Below are 27,767 nucleotides of genomic sequence, written 5' to 3'. Positions count from 1 at the left end.
CCGGGCCGGGCGGTGCGGCCGCGATGGAGGCGCTTTACCACCAGACCAACAAGTGAGGGAGGGGCCGGGCCGGGCCGGCGCGAGGCTCCGGGGCGGGCGGGGGCGGCTGAGGGGGAGCCCGGGGCCGGGCTGAAGCGCCTGCGGGGCTGGAGCCCCAGTCCCGCCTCCCGAGCCGAGCCCGCCTCGGCCGTGTGAGAGCCGAGCCGGGGCAGGGCTGTGTCCGGCGGGCGGGAATCCCCCCCCCCCCCCGGTGGGCTGCCACCTCTGGCGCGGAGCCTGTCGCGGCTCAGCCCTGCTCCGCTGCGCGGAACGAGGCTTTGCCCGACGTGCGCTCCCGGGGGCGGGGGGTGGAAGCGGGCGAAGTGTCATGGCCCAGACTGGAAGCGGCGGGGGGGTGTCCAGCAATATTAGGGACGTGGAAAGTGCCCTGGGCGCTCTAGTGTCCGGAACCTCATTGTTCTGCTGTTCCTCCGAATCTCTATCTCCTGGTTTGCAGCAAGGGGCAAAATGAAATCGTGCGGGAAGCGTTAAAGGGCTGGTCAGGCTCGTTATTGTGGAGTGAATACATTGCCCACCCCCGCACTTCCAGGGGCAGCATTTCAGCTGAGGCGCTGCAGTGGTTGGTGTTTATGGCATAAGTGGTATCAGCACAGTGACTCTGGAACACTGAAAAATGGTGTCCTCTGAGTAAGTGCCAACAAACGAATAGCTTGTCTTGGAATTGGCATAACTAATAAAGTTTAGGGGGAAGAGGACAACACAGGGATTACCTGAAGTCTATGTAGTCTGGTATCTATCTCCCAGTGGAGAACAGCACCAGATGTTTCAGAGGAAGGTGTAAGAAACCTTGCAGTGGGCAGATGTGAGCTAATTTGCTGTCCATGGTATTGCGTTAGTGATTTTAGTATCAATACATTTGCTGCAATAATAATTTAATCATAGTGTCTAAATGTAAATAGTAGTTTTACAGTAGTGTTGTCTTTCTCTTTGTAAAATGCATGGCTTTCTTGTTCCATTATTATATTTCTTTTGGAAATGGGAGCAAGGGTAGATAAGGGCAAGAGGGGGTACACAAGATTAAAACCAATCTTTCTTATCAACAAGCATGCATGTCCTTGAAATACGCAGGACTTGCCGATATTTATGTAGCACCACATTGTAAGCTCTTTTAAGGAAGGAACAGTGTCTATTTGTCTGTTTGTACAGCATCTAGCACAAAGGAACCCCCTTCCCAACTGGGGCCTCTGGATGATACCATAATGTGTAGAGTATATGAGTATCTGTCTCAAGATTTTACTGTTAAAAAGCCCTAGTGGATACAACACAAAACAGAGTGGAGTTATTACTAAAGCAGTTTACAAAAAACAGGTGGATGTTCGGAAGTATTTTGGAGGAGGAATGTGGATAAAAATTGGTTATTTTTATTAATCAAAAATTGTGTTTTTATTTAAATACAGGGCTGGTTTGTTTTTTTTTTTAAATAATTTAAGACTGGCGTTACTGGCTTAGACCAGCTATCCATCTAGACCAGTATCTTCTGACAGTGGCTGGTGCTAGATACTTCAGAGGGAATTAACAGAATAGGGTAATATCAAGAGATCCATCCCATTGTCCAGTCCCAACTTTTGTCTTGAGTAATTTTGAATTGTCTGCAAATTTTGCAAAATTTCAAATTAAATTTGAATAAATTTATGACAATTTATGTTAAGGCCTAAATTTACTATAATCTATTAAAATAAAATAAATCAAATAAGTAATATGTTTGCTGATGAAGTTTCAAAGAAAGTGAAACAACTGAACTGCAGAGTTTGTGCTAAAAAGGCTTTTGACATCCAGTTGCCTCTTCTGCAGATGCAGAGAGAGGATTCTTCATTTCACTTTCTTCAGTTCATTTCAATCACTATTTTATTCAAAATTGAGAAACCATTTGGAAGATGAAAAAAGTAGGAAAACTAGTTTTTCTTTTCCAATCTATTAATAAAAATGAGGCATGAGAGAATGAGGTCTGCTTCTAAAATCTTGAAGCACATGGTAGTCAGAAGTAATCAGTTCAGGTCACTAACTACTGATAATACTTTCTTTGTTTAATCATTGGTTTTAAATGCAAAACATGTTATGATAAACTTACGTTTTTATGTATTCAGCACATTTAAGGTAGTTTTATTTAACTAATAAAAACAGTTATTAGGCCCTTTAGAATAAGGTGTTTTAAGGAGGGACTTGAAGAAGCTCTGATGTTGTGTGGAGTCTTAACTGCCTTAGACCAGTTACTATGTCCAATATCCCCTAGGCAAAATTTTCATGTATTCTGAGGCCAGAAGGTGACAGAGGGATCATTTAGGGTATGTCTACACTACCCACCGGATCGGTGGGCAGCGATCGATCCAGTGGGGATCGATTTAGTGCCTCTAGTCTAGATGCGATAAATTGACCCCCAAGCACTCTCCCGTCAATTCCTGTACTCCAGCGCCGCGAGAAGAGCAGGCAGAGTTGACGGGGGAGCGGCAGCAGTCGACTCACCACGGTGAAGACACTATTGTAAGTCGATCTAAGTATGTTGACTTCAGCTACATTTTTCACGTAGCTGAAGTTGCGTAACTTAGATCGATTTTCTCCCTCCCCCCCCCCAGTATTTTAAAATAGCCAGTGATGGAGAATCCATCACAATTGTAGGTGAATTATTGCAATAGTTAATTACCCTCATTGTTAATTAAGCCTTATTTGCAATCTGAATTTGGCTAGCTTCAACTTCAAGCCATTGGATTGTGTTATACCTTTCTTTGTTAGATTGAAGAGCCCATGACGAAAGTTTTGTTCCACATGTGGGTACTTATACATTGTGATCAAGTCATCCCTTAACCCTCTGGTTTTTAAGCTAAATAGGTGGAAGGGGCTGAATCACTCTAAGGCCTGCTTTCTAATCCTTTAATCGTTGTCGTGGCTCTTCTCTGAACTCTCTCTAGCTGGACTGTGAATACCAGAACTGTACACAGTATTCCAGTAGCAGTTTCACCTATGCAGTAGTGTAATCACCCTACTTAATTTTACTGCTAATAAATATCTAATCTGTCTATCTCTGGAGACTAAGCTACTAAAAGACACACTGACCTTTGGCATCATATTATATGTTTTTCTATATGCTTGAAATAGCTGATCCGTGATGCTCATAGCTGGTTCCATAAGCAAGCTAGGACTTTGGACACAGCTACTGTGAGCAACGTTGGAATTTAGGGATGTAAAATAGTAAACGATTAACTGGTAAGCATTAGTTTTACCGGTTAACCCAACCTAACCGTTAACCTTCAGCCCATGGAACTCAGTATTCCAGATAATCTCTTCTTCCCCTAGATCCAGAGCGTTCCCATGAAATCAACAGCTGAACAAGGACTAGATCTACCAATTCAATTCTCTGATTGTTTAAGAACACTTTTCAATGTCCATAAAGCCACAGTCCACAACCAAGGAAGAAGGTCTTATTTGTTAAAAAAAGAAAACATGTTATGATAAACTTACATTTAGAGAGGAAGGGAAGGAAGCAATGAAAAGAATACATAACAAATGGAAGGTCGGGAATGTTGATAGTAACAAATATAAATCAAGACTGGATGTTTTTCTAAAACCTCTCCTCTAGGAACTATTTTGAGGCAGTTCTCTGGCCTGTGTTATACAGGAGGTCAGATGGTCACAATAAGACACTTTTTTAGATTCATAGATTCCAAGGCTGGAGGGGACCATTATGATCATCTAGTCTCACCTCCTGTATAACACAGGCCAGAAAACATCCAATCTTGATTTGAAAATTTGTTTCCCTCTTGGTGGGTACAATGTGGGCTCCATTATGTGTGGTTTTCACAGCGGTGCTGAAGGGCAAAGCAGCAATTCTCTCCTTTGACAGCTAGAGCTTCCTTGTCCTGTTTTTGCCCTTTGTGACCCTCTGGCCTAATAGTCCGAGTCTTTCCAAAACAAACAGGTCTGGCTGTTGGCAGAATTAGTGGTTCCCACCATACCACTCACATTGTTTGTTTTGGATGTGGTTCTTGACACATACCAGGTAACTGTATTGGCTCACTTTATGGAATATATAAAGTGAGTGGAATCTGAATGGGGTCTCGTGTTACTCTGTTACAGGGATCGGCAACCTTTGGCCTGCGGCCCGCCGGGGTAAGCCCCCTGGCAGGCTGGGCCGGGCTCGTTTGTTTACCTGCCACGTCTGCAGGTTTGGCCGATCGCAGCTCCCACTGACCGTGGTTCGCTGTCCCAGGCCAATGGGGGCTGCGGGGAGCAGCGCGGGCCGAGGAATATGCTGGCCGCCGCTTCCTGCAGGCCCCATTGGCCTGGGACTGCGAACCATGTCCAGTGGGAGCTGCGATCAGCTGAACCTGCGGACATGGCAGATAAACAAACCGGCCCGGTCCAGGCCACATGCCAAAGGTTGCCAATCCCTGCTCTATTAACTTTCAGAAAACGTTCAGAAAAAGCTTTGTCAATTCAATTGGATTTTTACTCTGGTCTTTACACCTTAAATACTGCAGTGGCAGGTACATATTGAGAGGGAACTTTGGCTTCTTGACACTTAAGGTCTTCTTTGTGCCTCACATTCTTAGGAAATGCTGTAAAGTGTTTGCACTAGTATATGGAAACCTAGTTCCCTTTCTGAATGGTTACTAGTTCTGAATGTTACATTACACTATATGTTTAGTATTTCAAGTCTGCCACTTGTTTGTACTGAAAAAAAAAATCTTTCCTGATTCAATAGCTGTTGCTTGACTCTAATTCCCATTTCTTCCCTCTCTTCCTTTGATAGGCAAGTCCATGAGGTTCAGTCTTACATGGGGCATCTGGAGACCTCCGACAAGCAGTCAGTGCACTGTAAGTTAACAACTAAATCCGGCGACTCAACTGTTGGTGTGATCTAATGCTCTTGGGTCACGTTTCCTATTAGCATTTAAACTCAGATGTTTTAAGATTCCATTAGCTGTTCTTTATGAAAGGAGTTCAGTCTTTGCCTCCTGGGAATGAAACAACGGTCCACATCACAAAACTAAACTCTAATTACCCAGTTCAGTTTTATGTTGGATTTAAATAAGGCCAGGGCTTTCCGAAGGGTGGGTCAGAAAAAGACACAGTCCCCATGTGGGCCCTGCATCCCCATGTGGGCCCTGCCCTAGTCTGTCCCTCCCACTAGCCCTTCTGAACTCCAGTCTGTGTGACCCGCCCCCAGCAACCCCGTGTGCCCCACTCTGTCTGACCTCCGGCCGGCAGGGCGCAGTGAGGAACACATAGCTGTTTGCTATGGCTGGTGAGCCGGCTGCCCTCTGTTCTGGTGCCACAGCACTCTCTGGTGGGCAGAAAGTGTAACTGCAAAGTGTCTGACAATGTATTTTCTGTCGAGAGAAAAACATCTGCGGGGGAAATGAATTCTGTGCATGTGCAGTGGCACAGAATTCCCTCAGGAGATCATCCATACTGAGATCATCCCTACTGTCTTTTTAAAATATAGGTACAATGTTTGCTACCCTCCAATCCTCTACTATATGAGTACCTATTTTTGGTAGCAGCTCAACCACATCATACTAGGACTCCTTTAAAACACTTGGATGTACCTTCTGGGCCTGGTAATTTATTGCTTTTTAAATTACCAGATTTTTCCAGCCCTCTTGTTATTACATCTCAGTCTCTCATAGTACATCATCTTTATTACCAGAAAAGATCCAGGCCAGTGTATGTATCTCCCTAATGTGTGCTGGTAAGATTGATGCAAAGAAATAACTTAGTTTCTCAGTATTGTCTTACCTTCCTCAATTGGTAAAGGTTGTATATGACACAGAGTAAAGAGCACAGAGTGATCTGAATCACCTGCTTAAATGGTCACAATCTATCACAATGCATTTGAACATAGCCAAACCCAAGGCTCTATACCTGGGAACAAAGAACGTAGGTTATACTTACAAGTTGGGAGACTGTCTTGGAAAGCAGACTCAGAGAAGGACTTGGGGGTCATTAGACAATCACCTCAGCAGGAGCTCTCAGTGCAATGCTACAGCAAAAAGTGCTGAGATGATCCTTGGATGTATTCAAAAGAGGACTATCAAGTAGAAATAGGAAAGTGATTCTGCCCCTCTACACAGCTTTCGTAAAACTGCTGCTAGAATACTCTGTCCAGGTCTGGTGTTCACGTTGCAAGAAGGATGTGGAAATGTTGGAGAGTTCAAAGCAGCCCCACAAAAGTGATCCAGATGCTGGAAAATGAGCCTTACAATGTGAGGTTTAAGGAACTCAACTTACTCAGTTTATCAAAAAGGAGGTTGAGAGATGACTTGATCGCTATGTTTAGGCACTGACACATGGACAAAAGCAATGACTTGGTGGTGCTTGGGGGAGGGGTGTTCAGCCTTGCAGGCAAAGGCAGAACAAGAAACAATGACTGGAAGTTGAAAGTTAGACAAATTCAGCCTTGAACTAAGATGCAGTTTCCTAGCTGTGAGGAAGGTTAAACATTAGAACAGTTTACCAGTGGAGGTGGTGAACTCACCATCACCTGAAGTCCTTAAAATGAGATCAGATATCTTTCAAAAATATGTTTCAATCCATTCTATTGGAAAAATTCTACAGCCTGAAAGGGGGAGAGGGGAGGGTTGGATGGTCATGATGGTCCCTTCTGGCCTTGGAATCAGTAAATCTATGAATTCATTCCCTGCCTCCATGGGCTGTGGAAGGAACAGGAAGCTCTGAGCATCCTCAGAAGACTTGTAGCTCTCCCGGGTTTTATAGTATCCCATTGATTTTTGTAGTTCCACCAGGCTTCCATAACGACAGAGTCCTTATCTGCTGTGACGCATTGCCTGCCTTTGGTTTTAAGTGGCTCTCGTTTCTATAAAGATCATTTATAGTTCTTGTTGCCCAGGTGCCTCTTTTTATTAATCTGTGACGTCAGCGGGTTTCAGAAGTTTGTGTTCTTTTGCTGCCCCTGCTCTAGGTCAGTTTTGTTTTTTGTGTCCGACCCTTTATTAGATTCACAATTAACCCTATCCTAGACGGATGTCTGTCTGACATGTGTGCTCCTTGGCCCCTGTCAGCTTTCCTCTGGCTGCTAGTTTAAACCTCAGTCAACAGCTTCTTTATTTTGTGTGCCACCGTCTGCTTCCATTTTGATTAAAGGAGGGGCCCCATTCCTAAATGTATAGTCGTCTCCTTTCCCCAGAAGCACCCTCAGCCTCGGAAATGGAAACCCCTTTTCTCTACATCATCGTCTCAATCGTGCATTGAGATCTGAAATTCCCTTTGCCTAGCTGAACCCGCATGTGAATTGGAAGCATTTCAGAGAGATCTACCACAGAGGCCCTGGACCGAAGCCTTCTCCCTGGTAGTCTCAATTTAAGGAATTAATTCAGGGAATTCCTATGTCCTGTGTTATACAAGAGGTCAGGCTAGATGATCACATGTCTCTTCTGGCCTTATAAGTTGTAAACTTAGCTGCCAAAAGCTTCTTCCCTTACATCTTGATGGTGGAGGTGAATTTCCTGACTATTACACTGGTGTTACAGATTTCAAAAATAAATGTATAGAGTTGATTTTTGCCTCTGCAGGTGAGCGCGCACAAACATACAAATTTGTACTTGAGAACTTGGTCTCAGGAGAAGTTACGCAAATTCAGGTCCCTGTTTGCTTTTCAGAATTTAATCGGTTCCAGGTTTGTGGAGGAGGGGCAAATCCAGGGTTTGTTGCTACTTTTTTAAATGATAGTAGTATCATCATTACACCAGTAATTATGTAATTAAATTAGATTGTGGGGCCAGGATTTTTGTATTTGTAAAACAGTAAATACACTGCTCCATAAATCCAGTGAGGCATACAGCACACGTTCTTGTGAACTTGAGGAATTCATAAGGGCAGTGCTGGTCTTTTGGCTGAAGAGCAGGTCTGGACGCTGAAAGATCTGGGTCTTATTCTCCGTTCTCTCTGTATACTCTTTGGCAGGTCTCCCTTTTCTGCTTTTGTAAAATTCGATATTAGGTTATTTAACCTATCTTGCAGGAATGGTCTGAGTCTTTGAGATCCTTGGGTGGGAGGTGCCACAGAAGTGCACATTTTATTGAACAATTGACACAGGGTTCACTGAGCCAAACATGCAGGCTCATTTTCTTTGCCTTAGCGTGCTCTGTCTGTTTAATTTCGGCTGTTTTGAGGCTGTAGTATACAATGGACCAGATTTTTAAAGTTATCTAGATGTTGAACTCTGATTGTTTTCAATGAGTTAGGGTTAGGGAGTTAGGCACCTAAATATCTTTCAAAATCTGGACTAATGTGTCTCCAGTTCCTTAAGAGACAGTGCATTGTATATTTAGTCTCTTCCAACAACTTGTTCCTCTTTTTTTCTTACAGTGGTAGAAAATGAAATTCAGGCAAGAATAGACAGGATATTCAGCAACCTGGAACGCCTGGAGATCCTGTCTAGCAAAGAACCTGCCAACAAACGGCAGAATGCCAAACTGTAAGTGTGCGCTTTCCTTTACCTTCCATAGCATCTTTCAACAGAGGATCTCAACTTTGCATTATTGAGCCTCCTTATCTCTGTCTTTTAGTTATAGTGCCCATTATGCCTCTGGCGATTAGGGCAGCAATGAAGCTCGCCCACTCCTGTCTGTTTCTGGCAAGCCTTTCAATGGTTCACCAGCTGTGCCCCAGGTTTTTCAGCTCAGCTTCTACAGCTCTTCACCTCGTTGTTTTAGGTGGCCTCATTTTCGCTTGCCTTCAGGTATCCATCTGATTGCTGTTCTGGTGATGGAATCAGTTTCCATCCAAAGCACATGGCCAATCCATCTCCATTGCCTTCTGGTACCGATGGTGCTCAGATCTACTTGGCTGCACTGTGTGAATGGTCTTGGTTTGAGATTGTTCTGAGCCAAGAGATACGAAGGATTTTTCTGAGGCAGGTTGTATGGAATGAAAACAGTTTGGACGTGTCATATTTTGTCATTCTCCAATATTCCGCACTATAAAGTAATGTTGAAAGTACGCAGTACTGATAAATCTCGAGTTTGGTTTTGGTGTTGTATTTCGATCATTTCCAGACTGCATTTAAGCCCCTAAAGATGTTCCTGGCTTTATTGATTCTGTGTCTGATGTCCTGGCTTGTTCCACCATCCTGGCTGCTGCTGCTGTCTGAGTGTGTGAATGTTTCTACATGGAATCGTAGATTATTAGGGTTGGAAGGGACCTCAAGAGATCATCTAGTCCAACCCCCTGCTCAAAGCAGGACCAATCCCCAAATGGCCTCTGAACTCACAACTCTGGATTTAGCAGGCCAATGCTCAAACCACTGAGCTATCCCTCCCCCCTGGGTGAGAACGTGATCCGCTATTTGTACTGGTGATGATACACGGTTGATTTTCAGTCCGATTTGCTTGCTGAATGTGTTGTCGGGTGGTTTTGTCTTGTATATGATGTTGATTTAGGTGGTTTTGCTGTGATTTGTGGTCTCTCAAGTTTTTAATTTGGAAGAGTAACTCTTGTTCTCAATTTTCTGCTCGTACAATGGTAATGAGAAGCATTATCTCATGTCTGATTCTAGTCAGAAAATTTATGTTCTATAACCTTGCCTCACACTTCGCTCCAGTGCTGCTCTTCAACCTGTAGGGAACTTTGAAAATCCTGACCTTAGGCAGAGGGCTTTGATAAAAGGCATTTTCAGAACCCTGTTCCATTTCACTAATAGTGAAATGATGCATCTGGAGTCATGGGCCAAGAAGTAAACAAGAAAAACTGTTCAATTCCTACCTTCAAAAATCTATCTGAAATTAGGTTTTAACTGCTAGTCTGGAGGCAGTCTAGTCAGGGAGCATGCCTGAGGCAGTCAGGGGCCTACTTCTGATTTTGCCACTGCCCATGTCTAAATCACTTCTCTGTTTTGCTGCACAACTGAGGCACCGCAGGTATTATCATTCTTGGGTGTTGAGACTTCATTAATTGTTCTATAATGTTCTAGATAAGTACAAAATACTATTTTTAACCCTGATCATAATGAATTTTTAATACCCATTCACAAATTGAAGACCAAGAAAGGTTTCCTGGTTGCTTCCTTTTGCATTATAGTGGAGTGTCTGCTCTGCTATAGTTAAGGTTGAGAACTCCTTTCTGTTTAAAAAAGTGTAATATTGACATTGACACTTGGGAGACACTTGCCCAGTATCGCTTAAAATGAAATGAAGTCCTACGTGATGGCTCCCTGCATTTTGAACTTGCTCGCCAACAAGCTGAAGAGGACAAGAGGCGTAGGAGGAAGGAGAGACTGGCTTCAGTCATGGTCATCAGCCTCCTGCTAAGCCTGAAAACATCTGCTCTCATTGCAATAGAACTTGTGGTTCAAGGATTGGCCTTATTAGCCATCTGAGGACCCATAACTCCCATGGAAGATGATCATACTCGGTAATGAGTGATCACCCATCATGAAGAGAGTCCCCTTCAAGGCTGCAGGATTTTCTTGCCATGCTGTATTAGGAGGAGAACATCACCAGACAGGTATAGTCTGTATACACAAAAGGAATAGTCAGGATAGTAGGAATGGAAGATTCAGAAATCTCCCCTTTCACTTGCTCCCCAGAAGTGTAAAACAAGACTAGAATATTGACACTTCTGCTTTGGACCCACTCTCAACTCAAGTTATGGTGAGTATGATCTGCCAGGGGTCTGGGAACAGAGGAGGAAATTGCTCGGTTGCATGAATGTAGGGCAATGGTACTGAATACTGGCACCATGTTCCACGGGCGCTGGTGATTTTAGCTGATATCTCACTCCTGAGAGTAACCAAGGTAGAGGCAGCACAGCTGCTGCTGGCATCCTGAAGCTGCCTAGGCTTGTATGCCGCTAGTTTGTTTATAGCAATGGTGCCTGCTGAAGTTCTCACCGCCTGGCGTAGAAAGTGCCCTATTGCGGAAGAAATAAGGTAGCCCTCCCTTGAAACCTTTGGGGAGAGGATTGTAGAGTACCTCCAGGGAAGTTTCATTGAGATCTCTCAAGAGGATTCAAAGGGACATCCCTGTGTCCATAAACAAAGTGTTCTGCATGGGTCCCTGCTGCCGAACTCTGCAGGGGAATGAAAAGCAGTTAGCAACACTCCCTCTGTTTGTTGTACCGCTACCTCTGCTGGCGTGAGTAAATTAATGAAAAGTTGAAATCTGTGTCCTGCTAATTTGGGGGTGCCATCCCTGCAATGGAAATTTTATTTACAAACTTACTTGATGTTCCTTCCACTGCATTGGGCTCGCCTGTGCTTGATTGGCTGGACTGCCATGGAGTCAAAAACGGATCCTGGCTCACTCTCCAGCTGGATCCCCTGGTTACCTGTCTCCCATACGCCTCTTCCTCGTCCACCTCTTTGCTGTTCGCAGCTGGGGCCTGTGACTTGAGCTCCTTGGAGATAGCCATGGTGGTGTGTGGGGTCGTGGTGGGGGTCTCTGCCAAGTATGGCATGCAGCATCTTGTAAAAGTGGCATGTCTGTGGCTCTGCACCCAATTGATTGTTGGCCTCCCAGTAAGCCTGCCGCAGCTCATAGATTTAATAGAATTTCATAGAATCTCAGGGTTGGAAGGGACCTCAGGAGGTCATCTAGTCCAACCCCCTGCTCAAAGCAGGACCAATCCCCAGACAGATTTTTGCCCCCGATCCCTAAATGACCCCCTCAAGGATTGAACTCGCAGCCCTGGGTTTAGCAGGCCAATGCTCAAACCACTGAGCTTCCCCCCCCCGGCTCCTGCTCCTGCTCCTGCTCCCGCTCCTTGGCTTTCACATGGTTCTGCTGCTGCTCCCTGTCGTACCCCTTCTCTGGCATCCCCTGAGCAATCTGCTTGTAGATGTTGATGTTTCTATGGCTGGTTTGGAGCTGTACTTGCACAGCCTCTTCTCCCCATAGGCCAAGGACGTCCGATATTGCCTGTCTATTCCAGGCGGACACACGTCCGGAGCATGTCGCTGGCACAGGCAGCTGGGCATTTACACACTACAGTGTGCAGCTGAGCAGCAATCCAATCAGGAAAAGGCATTTCAAAAATTCACAGGGGCTTTAAGTGGCCGGGGGGCGGGGCTTCCCGCTTCTGTGACCCCTGAGCACTGGGGCTCACAATGGTGAACAGAGCAATGAGTATCAGGCATTGTGGAATAGCTCCTGGAGGACTGTCAGGGATCACATAAGTAATGCAGTGTCTATGCTCACGCTGTGTCAACCTCCATACACCAACCATGGTTTTGTGACACTCAGGGAGGTGATATTATGTCAGCATAATGGGGTACTTATGGCTGTGGGAGACAGATTTCAGCGTAGACATGCATAACTAGGTTGATGCAAAACATCTTATGTCAACTTTGTAGTATAGACTAGGCCTCAGTTTTCCCATCTGTACAATGGGGATAGTGTAAGCAGCAAAGAGTCCTGTGGCACCTTAAAGACTCACAGACGTATTGGAGCATGAGCTTTCGTGGGTGAATACCCACTTCGTCGGATGCATTCACCCACGAAAGCTTTGTAGGGGAGGGATAGCTCAATAGTTTGAGCATTGGCCTGTTAAACCCAGGGTTGTGAGTTCAATCCTTGAGGGGGCCACTTAGGGATCTGGGGCAAAATCAGTACTTGGTCCTCGTTAGTGAAGGCAGGGAACTGGACTCAATGACCCTTTGGGGTCCCTTCCAGTTCTAGGAAATAGGTATATCGCCATTTATTTATTTATTTATTTTTTTTAACAGATCCAGACTAACACGGCTACCCCTCTGATAATGAGGATAGTATTTCCCTCCTTACAGTAAAGTTCTTTGGGATCTATAGCAGCATCGCAGCTGCAAACCTACATAACTGGCTAAATGACCACTAACTCCTACAACATTTCTCTTTCTGTTCAAAAAACTAGAAAATTCATTGACAAAATACTTAAGATTGCCTGCTGGTTTCTCATGCCCTTCCAGAATAAAATAAAGATCTCCTGTTTGATTTATGCTGCATACAGGGAAGCAGGATTTGGTACATTTTTTGTAAATAAACAGGGTTGTATCAAAGGAAATACTTGACTCCAACATTGATTTCTCCTCCTAGCTGAAATAACCTGCAGGACCCCAAGTTTTGGCTAAGTGCTTAGGTTAGAAAGGGGTGACACAGACAACACATGAAAAAAAAATAGTAGTATAATCTCTGTAGTGCAGACGGGGAACTAAAGCACAACGATTTACTGACCAAAAAAATTGTTAATGCAGAGTTAAGGTTGCCTGGTGGTTTCTTGTGCCCTTCAAGACCAGAAAACATAAACATTTGAAAATCAGGCAATGAAGAGCTAAGGTACATGCCCACACAACCTTAATTCTGCCCCACTGAAACTGGTAGTAGCCAGTGGGAATTACCTGCATGTACTCCAGCTGCATTCGCTGTATTAGGTGTAATTGTACTGAGTGGGTTTAGCTGAAACAGCATGGCAGAGCTCTGTTCCAGATAGGAGGCAATCTGGAGGGGCGGTGCCCCTCTGGGGATGTATGAGCCTCTCTAACTGACTCCAGTGTGTGTGTGATCAAAGAAAAGAGGAGCATGTGTACCTGGAGAGATCCTGTACACCTCATTACAGGACTGCATTGAGTATAAAATGATTGGGTCTAAATTAGCTGTTACCACTCAAGAGAGAGATCTTGCAATCATTGTGGATAGTTCTCTGAACACATCCACTCAGTGTGCAGCGGCAGTCAAAAAAAGGGAACAGAATGTTAGGAATCATTAAGAAAGGGATAGATAATATCATATTGCCTCTATATAAATCCCAGTACGCCCACATCTTGAATACTGCTTGCAGATGTGGTTGCCCCATCTCAAAAAAGATATATTGGGATTGGAAAAGGTTCAGAAAAGAGCAACAAAAATTATTAGGGATATGGAACAGTTTCAGTATGAGGAGAGATTAATAAGACTGGGACTTTCCAGCTTGGAAAAGAGACAACTAAGGGGGGGTAGAAGGGGTAGGATAGAAATCTATAAACTCATGACTGGTGTGGAGAAATTAAATAAGAAAGTGTTATTTACTCCTTTTCATAACACAAGAACTAGGGGTCACCAAATGAAATTAATGGGCAGCAGGTTTAAAACAAACAAAAGGAAGTTTTTCTTCACACAAGGCACAGTCAACCTGTGGAACTCTTTGCCAGAGGATGCTGTGAAGGCCGAGACTATAATAGGGTTCAAAAAAGAACTAGATAAATTCATGGTGGATCGGTCCATCAATGGCTATTAGCCAGGACGGGCAGGGATGGTGTCCCCAGCCTCTGTTTGCCAGAAGCTGGGAATGGGCGATGGGGGATGGATCACTTGATGATACCTGTTCTGTTCATTCCCACTGGGGCACCTGGCATTGGGCACTGTCGGAAGACAGAATACTGGGCTAGATGGACCTTTGGTCTGACCCAGTATGGCTGTTCTTATGGGTGTCAGTAGCAGGGCAGGGGGTGGTCTTGCTATTGAGATGGGAGATGAGTGTGGTCTGTACTTTTAAAGAAGGGCAAGTGAAAATATCGTGTTAGATGGCGTCATGCACATAAAAATGAAGAGATTGTAAAAGGGTTGGAAGTGTAAAATTTAGCAGTGTGTAGAGCAGGTGGAGGCAGCTCCTGTTTAATACAGTGCAAAGGCAGCGTCCAAGTATGTGTTAGGAGCATATTGAAAAGGGGGCAGAGTGTAGGTTGTGTGGGTGTGTAACTTAAGCAGACTGTATTTCTTGGTTTTCACGTTTGCTGAATTTGATATTCTGGAAGGGCATGAGACACCTCTGGGTCACTTTTACTCTGCATTAACAATGTTTTTTGTCAGTGAATTTTCCTTGGGGTTATTGTCTTCCTCTCACTGATTCTTTCTAGCCGAGTTGACCAGCTAAAATATGATGTCCAGCACCTGCAGTCAGCACTGAGGAACTTCCAGCATCGTCGTTACAGTCGGGAGCAACAGGAGAAACAGCGAGAGGAGCTCCTGGCACGCACTTTCACTGCTAATGTAAATATCCCTTGCTCTACAACCGGGGGCAGCCAAACATTAAGCCTCCTTTATATCAAGGTTTGGGGAGGAGATGGAGTGGAGGATACAGGATTAGACCATAAAGCAGGTGTGGGCAAACTACGGCCTGCGGGCCGTTTTAATCCCGCCCTGGAGCTCCCGCTGGGGAGCAGGGTATGGGGTTTGCCCCGCTCCGGCGCTCCAGCCAGGAAGCAGGGTCGGGGGCCATTCCATACAGCTCCCAGAAGCAGCGGCATGGCCCCCCTCTGGCTCCTACACGAAAGGGCAGACGGGGGCTCTGCTCTGCACCCTGCCCCCAGCACAAGCATCGCCCCCGCAGCTCCCATTGCCTGGGAGCTGCAGGGGCGGTGCCTGTGGATGAGGCAGCATGCAGAACCGTCTGGCTGCGCCTCCACATAGATAGGAGCTGGAGACGGGACATGCTGCTGCTTCCGGGAGCCGCTTGAGGTAAGTGCCGCCTGGAGCCTGCACCCCCGAGCCTTTCCCCGCACCCCAACCACCTGCCCCAGCCCTGATCCCCCCCTCCCGCCCTCAAAACCCCTCGATCCCAGCCCGGAGCACCCTCCTGTACCCTGAACTCCTCGTTTCTGAACCCATCCCAGAGCCCACACCCCCAACCAGAGCCCGCACCCCCTCTCGCACCCCAACCCCAATTTTGTGAGCATTCGTGGCCCACCATACAATTTTTATTCCCAGATGTGGCCCTTGAGCCAAAAAGTTTGCCCTCCCCTGCCATAAAGTGTCTGCTGCGAGATGACACAAATGTTTGTGAAGGTAGAAAAGGAAAACTCTGGGTTTGGATGTAGGGCAATATTTTAAAAGCAAAGCCAAAAGTGTTAAACGGCAAGCACAAAAGAGAGAGAATTTCTCTAGAAAGAAGCACCCCTGTTGTGCTTTTTGTAGTGGGGATTCATAGATCACTGTGATCTAACCTGGCCTCTTGCATAACATGAGCCATAGAGCTTTCCCAACATAATTCGTGTTTGAACTAGAGCAAATCGTTTAGAAAATCATCCAGTCTTCATTTAAACGTTTCCAATGATGGAGAACCCACCATAAACCTTGGTAAATTGTTCCCATAATTAATAACCCTCCCTGTTAAAAATGTGCAGGTTATTTCCAGTTCAGGAATATGAGAGTTTACGTTAGCACTCCACAACAACCACGCAGATAGGCTTCAAAATGTCCTTTAAGAACAGCGTTTGAGCCGCAATATGGTTGGAAAGTGGTATCATTTAACAGCATTTTACTCACCTCCGTGCCAGGGACTGCCAGTTATTTCTCATCTGTCTGGGGTAAGATTGTACAGTTGCAAGAGCCTTTCTGTGTAGCTTTAGTGCAGAAGCTTTTCTGATTCAAACAAGAATTAGGTGGAAACAGGCTTAAGTTTGATTCTGGGGTCCCCTACCTCCCTCTGCCATAAGCGTAGCTTTCTTGCAAGATGGCAGCTGCCCTTTAGAGTCTCAAATGCTGCGTTTAAATGTTAAATACAGTTTAGTTCTTCGCTGCTACATGGGGAGACTCTACCACCATGTCAACACGGAGAAATTCTGCTCTGAGCAACATAGTTAGGTCAGGCTTCCAGTTTTCTGCTTCTTCTAGCCCAGGGCCAGTAACTTTTTTCAGACAAATAAAATACAGTTGATTTTTCTTGTCCTCATTCACTATTGTAAAGGGAGGTCAAGCAAAATCTAGGCCTGAGCCGTTAAATTTTCATGACTGTTGTGCCAAGGCCAATGTCAATGCACCTCTCGAGGATTTAGCTTTTTGATTGGCCACCCCAAAGTTATAGATGGTTGTCCCATTGAACATGCCAACGTGGAATGTAGTCTGTTTTTAAAAGTGACAGTTCTGGGGGCTATGACTTCCACTGAGTTCTCCTGCAAATTCTTGTATCTTTACAATTGCATTTTCCTAACATTGATTTTTCTCTCCCTGGTTTTGTGAAAAATCCACAGAAGTGAAAACTGACAAAGAGTAACATAACACTATCTGTACAAAGGGCTGTCAGATGCAAAATGTAAACTGGAATATGGAGAGATCATTTTCCTCTAAACTTTTTCAGTTCCATGTTCAGTGAGACTAAATTCAAGGTGTCACTTTTAAAGCTCTGGCCTGTCTCTTTAATTCACAAATAGATACAATTTTTGCTTCAGCTGCTGCCATAGCACTTACCCTTTGGGACTCTAAAGTCCCTGAAAATTTGATAGCTTATGATCTATATAGTTCTGCATTTTTCTTTTACCCATAGTATCTTATGCAGTTGTGTTAAGCAAAAATGTGTGAGATAAGTACACCTCTACCCCCATATAACGCGACCCGATATAACACGAATTTGGATACAACGCGGTAAAGCAGTGCTCCGGGGCGGGGCAGGGCTGCACACTCTGGCGGATCAAAGCAAGTTCGATTATAACGCGGTTTCACCTATAACGCGGTAAGATTTTTTTGGCTCCTGGGGACAGCGTTATATAGGGGTAGAGGTGTATATAACCAAACTGAATCGAGCTCTTTAGGATGGAAAATGGTACTATTGAAAACTATAATATTGTTTGGGTCCTTTTGTTTGATTCACAGATATTTAAATTTCATCTTTATGTTAAAGCTTCTGCTGCACCATCCTGTAGAAATAACATGATTTTATAGTATTAGCAGTATGCTGTTGTCCTAATGAAAGAAGAAAAAATTAGGCTTATGCCCTCTTCTTGGTGATCTGTGATATATAAAGGTGGCCTGAAAAATGTCTTGCATTGGAAATTGAGGTCATTTTGCTCAGAAGTGTTATGGACTCATGGGATAATGACAATCCATGAGATTGATCACTAGGCAGTTTGCAGTTGGACTCTTTCTTCAAAGCCATGAACACTTCATTGAAGTCCAGTGTCTAATAAAACCTTGGTATAAGGGATGCCTTTGCTACCAATGGCCCTGCTCTTCAAATATTCTGAACTCCCAATTTCCCTCTCCATTGATGGAAGGGAACCTTAGCTGAAATTAAACCCCCTTTTTCTGGATGTTGGGGTTTTTTTTATAGCCAGAAGAAAGGTGTGGTCAGATGATAAACATGTTTAAAGCACCCTCAGCACCATATCAATGTATCACTGTGATAATCCTCAGAATCCGCTCTGGACAAGTGTGATGCCACAAGCCTACACAGTAAAGCCATATGGCATTCTTAGGGGGTCCATGTTATTATTTAATTCTCACGTTACACATCCCATTATAGTAAAAAGGGGTGATGCTGTTGCCATTCAGAGTACAAGGAAGCAGCTGGAACAGTCTTCCCATACCCACTTTTTACTGTGCCTAGGGTGACCAGATGTCTTGATTTTATAGGGACAGTCCCGATTTTGGGGTCTTTTTCTTATATAGGCTCCTGTTACCCCCCACCCCCATCCCGATTTTTCACACTTGCTGTCTGGTCACCCTAACTGTGCCACAAGGGATACTGTTTGTAAAACAGGATGGGAGTGCATGATCTCTATCATGGCTCACTGCCTATTGCCTGGCTTTTTTTTAATCTGCCCTGTGTCCAGAGAAGATAGGATTCATAGATTTTTTTTAATGTATTTTTTAAGGGTCAGAAGGAACCGTTGTGATCACCTACTCTGACCTTTCCCACCACAGGCCCTAGAATTTCACCAAGATATTCTTGTGTCAAGCCCAGAACTTTCTGGTTGGATGTTTCTTGCTGAAAGAGATGTTCTAGCTCAGACTTAACTGATGAGTCCTAGAGCAGTGTGTTCCAATGGTTAATTATCGTTGCTGTTAAAAAATTGTGCCTTTGTTCTAGACCAGGGGTAGACAAACCTTTTTGCCCAAGGACCACATCTGGGTTCAGAAAGTGTATGGCAGACCATGAATGCTCATGAAATTGGGGTTGGGGTGTGGGAAGGAAGTGAGGGCTCCGGCTGGGGGTGCAGGCTCTGGGGTGGGGCCAAAAATGAGGGGTTTGGGGTGTGTAGGAGGGTGCTCTGGGCTGGGACTGTGGGGTTCGGAGGGCGGGAGGGGGATCAGGCCTGGGGTAGGGGGGGTGGGGCATGGGGGTTGTCTCGGGTGCAGGCTCCAGGCAGTGCTTACCTCAAGCAGCTTGGAGAAGCAGCAGCATGTTCCCCCTCCGGCTCCTACACGGAGGTGTGGCCAGGCAGCTTTGCTATGCACTGCCCTGTCTACAGGCGCCACCCCTGCAGCTCCCATTGGCTGCGGTTCCTGGGCAATGGGAGCTGCAGGGGCGGTGCTTGAGGCAAGGGCAGTGTGTGAAGCTGCTCTGAGCAGTCCCTGACCCTGCTCCCCGGTTGAGGCACCGGAGCGGGGCAGGCCCCAGACTCGGCTCTCCAGTAGGAGCTCGAGGGCCAGATTAAAATGGCTAGCAGGCCAGATGCAGCCTGCGGGCCATAGTTTGCCCACCCCTGTTCTAGACGGAATGTCAGCTTCACTTTTCAGCCATTACATCTTATGTCTTTGTTTTTTATTTTTTAAAGAGCCCTCTGCTATCAGAAATCTTCCCCCTGTGGATACTTACAGACCATGATAAAGTGACTCCCTTGTAAATCCCCTTTCTGCTCTTAGTGGTAAATTCAGTGCTCCTTATTGTAGTGCCCTATTCTACATGGACTTAAAGTAGAGGTTTCAAAAGCACCCGCTTTAGCCTAGTTCTGCTCCCTTGTGGTCAGAGAGCAGAGTTAGACCGACTCTGATCCCTTTGGACAACGCTTCCCTCAAGCATTGTCAGCTTAGGCTCATCTGAACCAGTTTCCTAGTGTTGATGCCATCGTATTTGTGTAGTTCATTCTCTTCAAAACAAAACAAGTTCCCCCAAGATTTCCCCCCACACCCTGCTCATTTTTTGTCTGTCCATTCTGGTTCAAACAGTCGCCTGGGGCTTGGGGAAGGGGAGCGTGACTCAGCAAGCTGGAGAGGTAACCAAGAAACTGCATTTCCCCACAGGACTCTGACACCACCATACCGATCGACGAAACATTACAGTTTAATGAATCCCTCCAGAATGCCCATCGTGGCATGGATGATCTTATTGGCAGTGGGACCAGCATCCTGCATGGGCTGAGGGACCAGAGAATGACACTAAAGGTGGGGCATCCCTTTTACCAAAAAGACCCCAAGTTCCTTCATTTATGGTGACCAGGCCTAATAGACACCCCTTGGTTTGTTTAAACCCAGCACTTCAGGTCCAGAGTGTGGGGCCACAACAGTCCTGCACTTCAACTAACCTGCAAGTTCAAATCCTCGAAATTTGTTTTAGGCGGTAGCAGACAAGAACTTGAAACAACTTTTTGAGCTAGATGCCTTAGCAGGATAGGACACTAGGAATCAGGCCCCTGGGTGCTATTCTGAAGCTGTGCTGTTGACTCACTATGGGGCATTGATCAAGTCACTTTCTCTTTCTATCTTGTCTACCCATCTGTAAAATGGGGGAAATAACGCATACCTTATCAATAGATTCTGAGACTAAGGCCTTGTCTACACCAGAAAAGGTTTGCTGGTATAGCTACAGCAGTAAACCCTTCTAGTACAGATGCAGTTTATTTGCCCATGTAGCTTTTATACCAGTTCCCTGAGAGATATAAGCTATACCAGCAAAAGCACTTTTATGCCAATACACCTCTACCCCGATATAACACAAATTCGGATATAACGCAGTAAAGCAGTGCTCCGGGGAGGCGGGGCTGCGCACTCCAGCGGATCAAAGCAAGTTCGATACAACGCGGTTTCACCTATAATACGGTAAGACTTTTTGGCACCCGAGGACAGCGTTATATCGGGGTAGAGGTGCATAAGTGCGTCTACGTTATAACTTATTCTGGCATAGCTATGTTTGGTGGTTTAAAAAACAACAACCAAAAAAAACAACCCCCTCCTAATCAACATAGCTAATCTGGTATATGTTTTAAGTGTAGACCAGGCCTTAATGTCTGGAAAGATCTTTCAGCTACTTATATTAAGGTTTCTGTAAAGTAATTGTCTTTTTTTTTTTCTGAGTTATCTGATAAAGATGCTGTCTCAAAGAGCCAGCACATGTAAACTGTCTATTCCTGTCTGAATTTCTGTATTGAAGGGGGCCATATCTCTTGATGTCCCTTGATCAGTAGGGCATTTTGCCCTTATTTTAAAGATTGTTTCAGGCTCTGTTCAAATGTGACAGCAGCTCAAAGATACAGAATTAACTCTTTCATGGAACATGAGAGAGAATGGGTTCCATAGGGAGATGGTGGAATCTCCTTCCTTAGCGGTTTTTAAGGTCAGGCTTGACAAAGCCCTGGCTGGGATGATTTAGTTGGGTTTGATCCTGCTTTGAGCAGGGGGTTGGACTAGAACCCCCTGAGGTTCTATGAATGACCAGAGGAACCTGGGCTAGTGCAGAGTGGGGGACGCTCAAATGTCATTTGAATCCAGAAGGCATCAGCATGGGTTAACCCAGCATTTCTGGGTTAACATTTTAAGCTTTTACACTTACAAACTTGTTATATTGTGACAGCTTTCAAAAGTCCCAGCTGAATGTGGGGAGAATTGCTTAATCGCCTTCTTAAATGTTTTGACATTGCTTCCTTTTGGGGGACTGTGTGCCTCCGGCTGTCTATTGAATTACCATTTAGCCGTACATCACTGAGTCACATCCAGCCCAGCTCAGTAAGAACCTAAAATTGTTACCATCTGACGGCTGTGCAGTGCTCATGGTCTGTCTGATTTCCAGGAAACAAGTGTTCACATCACCAAAAACACCATCAGACTTTGTCATGAATTGGCCCTCTTGCTGGCATTCTGCTCAGATAAACCAAGAACTAGAGTGACCAGACAGCAAGTGTGAAAAATCGGGACGGGTGGCGGGTAATAGGAACCTATATAAGAAAAAGACCCAAAAATCGGGATTGTCCCTATAATCTGGTCACCCTACCAAGAACTGAATGAGCCATGGTGATATAGTTCTTCTCACCCTGAGAGACATGCTCTCTCCAGGACTGAGGCATATTGACACACAAATGTGTTGAGAAAGCTCACGTTGCTGCTAGGTATACTAGGCTTTTTCTCTGGCAGACCAGAGGACTCAAAGGGTGTCGGTACTAAACTTTTTTATTAGTCCTGAATTCTTGCACTCTCACCTGTAAATAAGACTAGTTTCGTGGCCAAACCTTGAAAGTTCCCATCCTAGCTTTGAAGGAGTCTAGCCATAATCTGCTTACCAGCTGAGGAAGTGCCACATCTCAAATTTGCAAAGGGTGAAAGTGCTTGGGAGCAGTTTACAGTAACTCCTCACTTAACGTTGTAGTTATGTTCCTGAACAATACGACTTTAAGCGAAACGATGTTAAACGAATCCAATTTCCCCATAAGAATTAATGTAAATGAGGGGGTTAGGTTCTAGGGAAATGTTTTTCAACAGACAAAAGACTATATATATACACACACACACTCACTCACACTCTCTCTCTCTCTCTCTCTAAGTTTTAAACAAACAATTTAATACTGGTACATAGTGATGATGATTGTGAAGCTTGATTGAGGTGCAGGAGTCAGAGGGTGGGATATTTCCATTACTGCTAAATGATGAACTAGCAGTTGGCTGAGCCCTCAAGGGTTAATTCTCTCACTCTGCAAGGCAGCAGGAATGGAGGGAGATATGCGCATTTCCCATAAATACACTGCCTTGTTAATTAGATCAGCTTGCTGAGACCACAGCTGCTGTCCCTCCATCCTGAGCCCTGCTCTATGGAAGATGGGGTAAGCGGGGTGCAGGAGCATGGGGGAGGTGGACACCCTGACATTAGCCCCCCTCTTCTTTCCCTCTCCCCCCCAGCACAGCAAACAGGAATTTCGGGGAGCAGCTCCAAGGCAGAGGGCAGGAGCAGCACATGGCAGTGCGGGGAGGGACAGAGCTGAACTGCGGGCAGGGAGCTGATAAGGGGCTGCCGGTCCACCCTGGTTCCAAGCCCCCACCAGCTGGCTCCAATGGGCTGCTCTTTCTTCAAGCAGTAGACAAAGCAGGCGGCTGCCAAACGACTTAGAAGGGAGCATTACACAACTTTAAACTAGCATGTTCCCTAATTGGTCAGCAACATAACAATGAAACGACGTTAACCTGGACAATTTTAAGTGAGGAGTTACTGCACATAAATATCTAGTGTCTTTTGATTTGCTCTCAGCCCTTTTCCTCTCTGTGCTGCGGATGGCGGGAAGTGGGTTGGACTCATGAATAGTAGTGGCCTTAGGAACATGGTAGTCTCAGCTAGTCTGCGTACAGCTTTTTCTGGCCGGCCTAACAAGAATGACCACTAAAGGGCTCACTGTTACCAAGCAAGGCAAAACTATATACTTCTCTGGGTTCTGCTCCTTCTGTTTTTTCTGATGCAGCAAGGATTCTTTGAAAGAGGCTGAAGTGTTATAGGCTGCTGCAGAGGCAGACGGAAGGTTGAATTTGAAAGTGAAGCATTCCCAAATTTTAATGAGAGTCCCATGGGTGGGGTGGAGGAATCTTACTGGTCTCATCAGCTGGGGAGAAGAAACTAATTGGGCAAATACCAGTGCTTCTGTGTACACAAGTGATAATGTTGGTATCTGTTGCAATATGCAGTTCTGTTTGTTACAACGATGATGGGGAGTAGTAACGGTGGCCGGTTCAAATCTGGCTAGATTGGTTACTATCAAATGGCTGTTTGTCTGTCCAGTTCAAAGCTGCTATCACCATTGTCAGTAATTGCCACCCTTTATTCCCTTTATACTTCCTCGCCCTTCAGTCCCGCCCAACACCGTGTGGCAGAGCATACTGCCATCATGCAATGGTGAAGATCCCAGTGGGCCAGTTACTAATCCCCCCTGGTTCCAGGGCTCTCCAAGAGTTTAAATTGATGGCTCCTTCACATAGCTGTGAGTATGGGGGTGTGGCTGGTGCAGTTCAGATACCCCCATGCCTGCCTCTTTAGAATCACAGACGATATGGGTTGGAAGAGACCTCAGGAGGTCATCTAGTCCAACTCCCTTTAGCAGCAAGAGGGAGTCCATGGGACATGCCAGGCATGGTGCGCCAGGTTGCAGGCCCTCTTCTGTCTCCTCCAGATCCTCTTATTGAGATTCTGGGTGCATTTCTCACACACCTTTTCATTTTTACACGCCTTGTCAATGGCCCCACAAGTCTTGAGACCTTGTCAGCCTCCTGGCGTTGGCCATCCATTAGTCTAGGAGGAAGAAGCTGGATGAGAGGCATGTCTGACTGTAAAATCTTACGTGTATTTGTTAGATCGTGTATCTGGGTCACCACCCAGAAGTTCCCTGACATGGTTCCCTTAATATCTTCTTGGAGTAACAGACACTGGCTGAGATCCTCAGTGTGATGTCCCCTTCTGGATCCTTCCTTCTGGACCTTTGATCTCACTCCTGTTCTGGATTTTTGTGTGTTTTCTATCTCAGTTGATTCCCAAGTGTCCTATTCCCTCTTGAGTGGTGAGAATTGTTGGTCAGTGGGGAGCTCCATCTCCTATGTGGAGATCAAATAGGCCAGCACCTGTCTCCAGAGCTAAAACATCCTTAATGTGGTATGAGAAGTGCTGGGACACAAAGCTAATGATTTGGTGTTTTTTTAACTCCTTGTCATTCTCAGGGCACTCACAAAAAAATCCTAGATGTTGCCAACATGCTGGGCTTATCGAACACAGTGATGCGACTGATTGAGAAGCGGGCTTTCCAGGACAAATACTTCATGATCGGCGGAATGCTCTTGAGCTGCGTGATCATGTTCCTTGTGGTGCAGTACCTGACGTGAGCTGATCATTCGAGCTAGAGGAGAGAACCATTTGGATGAAGACAGACTGTCCTCCCCAGATGTGTACTGCCTAGTTCATTGTGACCTTTGGGTTAGTCCTGCTCTGTAAACTGCAGTGTGTGCCAAGTGACACGCAGATGTAATCACATATGGGCCATGCAGAGGGGAGCAAATGTGGCCGAGGATGCCATAATTGGAACTAGAAGCCCAGCCTTTAATGTGGTTAGCCTGTTGCCTGTGTACTGCAGACTCTAGTTACACAGGAGATGGGCGCAATGAATATTTTTCATCAGCTCTACTACTAGCAATGGTTGTGATAACCTCGGTTTTTTATTGAGGGTGGGGGGGAGTGGAGAGGGGATGGAGGAGATAAGAACTGTAAGGAAAAATGTGATGTGCCTTCCCTGTGCTGGGGGTTTCTCTGTGTTATTTTCCACATGCAGACGTCTTGTGAGGAAAGTAATAAAACCCTACAGGGGCCTGCCCTGCAGAGCATACACGCATGGAGAGGGGTGCAGTGTGAATTCAGTGGTCCCCAAATGGAAACTGACCCCTCTGCAGAGGTGGGGCGTAGCTCTCACAGGGAAGGGCACGATCACCGCAGCCGCTGCCAAGTTCCTTTGTTAGGGTAAAGACAGTTTTAACCCAACTGTGGCTCTTCCTGCCTCAGGCTCTGCGGCGGCTGCTGCTGTTCCCTTGTTTCTGAGTCTGTTTCCACACCTCCTGCATGTCTTTGAAAGGCCTTTCCCAGGCTGACTTTTCCCAGTGAATGCTGAGTGCTTCACCCCAGAAGCGCAGAAATACTGTTCAGTAGAATGCTTTTAAATGTCTAGTTTAACCTCCACTTTTCCTCCTCTTCCTACCACCTTTTAGGAACCGCTCTCTCATCCCCTTGCCTTCAGCTGGGGAGCAGGGATATACCTCGGTAGATTTGTATCTCTAGAAGAAGTTCTGTGCTTCATCCGATTCGTCTCTCTGACAGGTCCAACCTCAAAAAACCATAAGACTTTGTTTGCTTGCACGGCCAGTCTGTCCTGGCAAGCTGGTTTCAGTCTCCCTCCCTGTTGGGGCTCTGGAGCTGGTATTTTGACAAGGTTTCCAGAAGGAAATTGAAATGCAGCCTGGCCAGTTCCTGTGTGGGACAGGTGGTTTTTTAGCATTGGGATAAGAACAGCCATACTGGGTCAGAAAGGTCCATCTAGCCCAGTATCCTGTCTTCCAACAGTGGCCAGTGCCAGGTGTCCCAGAGGGAATGAACAGAACAGGGAATCACCAAGTGATCCATCCCCTGTCACCCATTCCCAGCTTCTGGCAAACAGAGGCTACGGACACCATCCCTGCCCAGCCTGGCTAATAACATGCACCTCACACAACACATCACAGAGATGGATGGAAACAGCGCAATAAACCTCAAACTTACAGCCACTGGGGTGGAGGAAAGAGGAAGCGTGGTGTTCCTAAAGCTTTCTGGCCAGAAATGAAAGGAAATTCCTGTCCCGCAGCCTTGGAGGAAGGGTTATCCTTTATATACCCCTGCTCCCTGTCAACTCTGAAAAGCATCTTTGCACCTGAAGGAGAGTTAGAGGAAACAGCTGAATGAGACATGATGACTTCTTAGCCACAGAACTTTACCTGCTTTTAAATGTGGAGTAAGGAAAACAGTGTCTCATTGTAACATCACCATTTTTTTCCCGCCAGCGGACAGGTTTCTGTCACAGAATAGTTATCTCTGGAACTTGGGAGGAGTCCACTTTAAACAGCCTTCACTGGCGCTCCTGCCCCCAGCTTCCTGTAGAAGTCTAAAGCATTCCCGGATTTCCAGGTGTCTGGTCATCATGCTGCCGAGCTGTCATAATGTAGACACGTTTTGTGTCTTTCTGGGAACCAGTTCAGTGTTCTGTAACTGGTGCAATGGTATCTTGTTAAAAAAAACAAAACAAATCACCAATAAGCACAACATTCCTCTCCCCCAATGCAGTGGGTGTATTTCTGTGCATTGCATTCTGTACACTGCAGCGGTAGGTAACCTGTTGAAAATTGGAGAAAAGGAATACCGGTACATTTTTCATCTAAACTTAAATGTCTAGTTACTGTGGGCAAGAAAATGGGCTGAACTAAAGTACGAACTACCCCAGCAGGGATCTAGTATGACCTGCTGTATTTCACAGGCTATTACATTTCATCCTGTATTGAGCTTAATGAGTTGACTAAATTATTTCAGTGGGGAGAGACTGAACCATTGCGTGCCCCAGGCGGAAAACAGAAGAAACTGAGGTGCCACCGATGCCCTTGCAATGGCAGGAATTGATAGGTGAGACGTGCCCAGATGATCCCATTAGGCTATCCATCCCGCAGCGGAAGGTGAAAAAAACCCACAGTCCCTGAGCTGTATGTGTCAGAATGCTCCATGCTTCTCAAGCATTGTTTATGCTTGTGAGCACCCTAGATTTCTAGTCCTCTCTTTCATCTGCTGTAGCAGATGAAATTGTGCTTGAAAAATGTTATCAAATCAGGAAAACTTCTGAGCAGCCGAGAAAATGAAAAATTGGTTCAGCCCTTCCCGGTGTGCCCTTGAGCCTTAGAGGAAAGAGGAGGCAAGGGGTTGCAGCAGAGCTGGCCTGGCCAAATCTATAGAATCACAGGGGAGGTTTCTGCCAGCGTAGGAGCTGAAGTTCTGTGGGACTGCTGGGATCTGAGTGGTGGCAGAACCAGGTCTGTTGCTGAGAAGAAAGTGTCCGTAGAAAGAGAACTACAGCTTGAGTGTGCACGGACTTTATGCTTGTATGGGCACCATTTGGCCATGAAATTTGCAGTGCTGCACCTTAAATGGCAGCGTTCTTCATATAACGAGGCAGGACCCTTCCCCAGCAAGCTACACATTTGCTGTCATTTAGATCATTACTGTACATTCAGGCACACTGGCTTGCTCAGTTTTCTGTTTTTTAGTCCAACTGCATATACAACGGCCAT

General features: G+C 45.7%; 1 protein-coding gene across 3 annotated transcripts; it reads left to right on the top strand.

Annotated features, from left to right (window-relative positions):
- GOSR2 (golgi SNAP receptor complex member 2) lies at positions 1–27,767 on the top strand. Of its 3 annotated transcripts, none has more exons than XM_044999898.1 (6): positions 1–52; positions 4,805–4,869; positions 8,383–8,491; positions 14,876–15,008; positions 19,977–20,117; positions 24,636–27,767. In XM_044999898.1, the coding sequence occupies exons 1-6, from the start codon at positions 24–26 to the stop codon at positions 24,795–24,797; spliced, it is 639 nt and encodes a 212-aa protein (XP_044855833.1). In that variant the 5' UTR covers positions 1–23; the 3' UTR covers positions 24,798–27,767. The 3 variants fall into 3 exon arrangements, with proteins under 3 accessions (XP_044855833.1, XP_044855835.1, XP_044855834.1); XM_044999899.1 differs by lacking the exon at positions 1–52 and adding an exon at positions 669–687; XM_044999900.1 differs by lacking the exon at positions 19,977–20,117.

Source organism: Mauremys mutica, chromosome 25, assembly GCF_020497125.1.
Source record: "Mauremys mutica isolate MM-2020 ecotype Southern chromosome 25, ASM2049712v1, whole genome shotgun sequence".
Taxonomy (NCBI): Eukaryota; Metazoa; Chordata; order Testudines; family Geoemydidae; genus Mauremys; species Mauremys mutica.
Note: the sequence above shows the minus strand (reverse complement) of the source record. Positions and strands in the feature narration are given on the sequence as shown.

Bases quoted from the DNA above. Each gene is read 5' to 3' on its own strand.
- GOSR2 (XM_044999898.1), top strand. From the start codon at position 24: ATGGAGGCGCTTTACCACCAGACCAACAA. The intron at 8,492-14,875 runs GTAAGTGTGCGC...GATTCTTTCTAG, and splicing joins AAACGGCAGAATGCCAAACT to CCGAGTTGACCAGCTAAAAT. The intron at 20,118-24,635 runs GTGGGGCATCCC...TGTCATTCTCAG, and splicing joins ACCAGAGAATGACACTAAAG to GGCACTCACAAAAAAATCCT.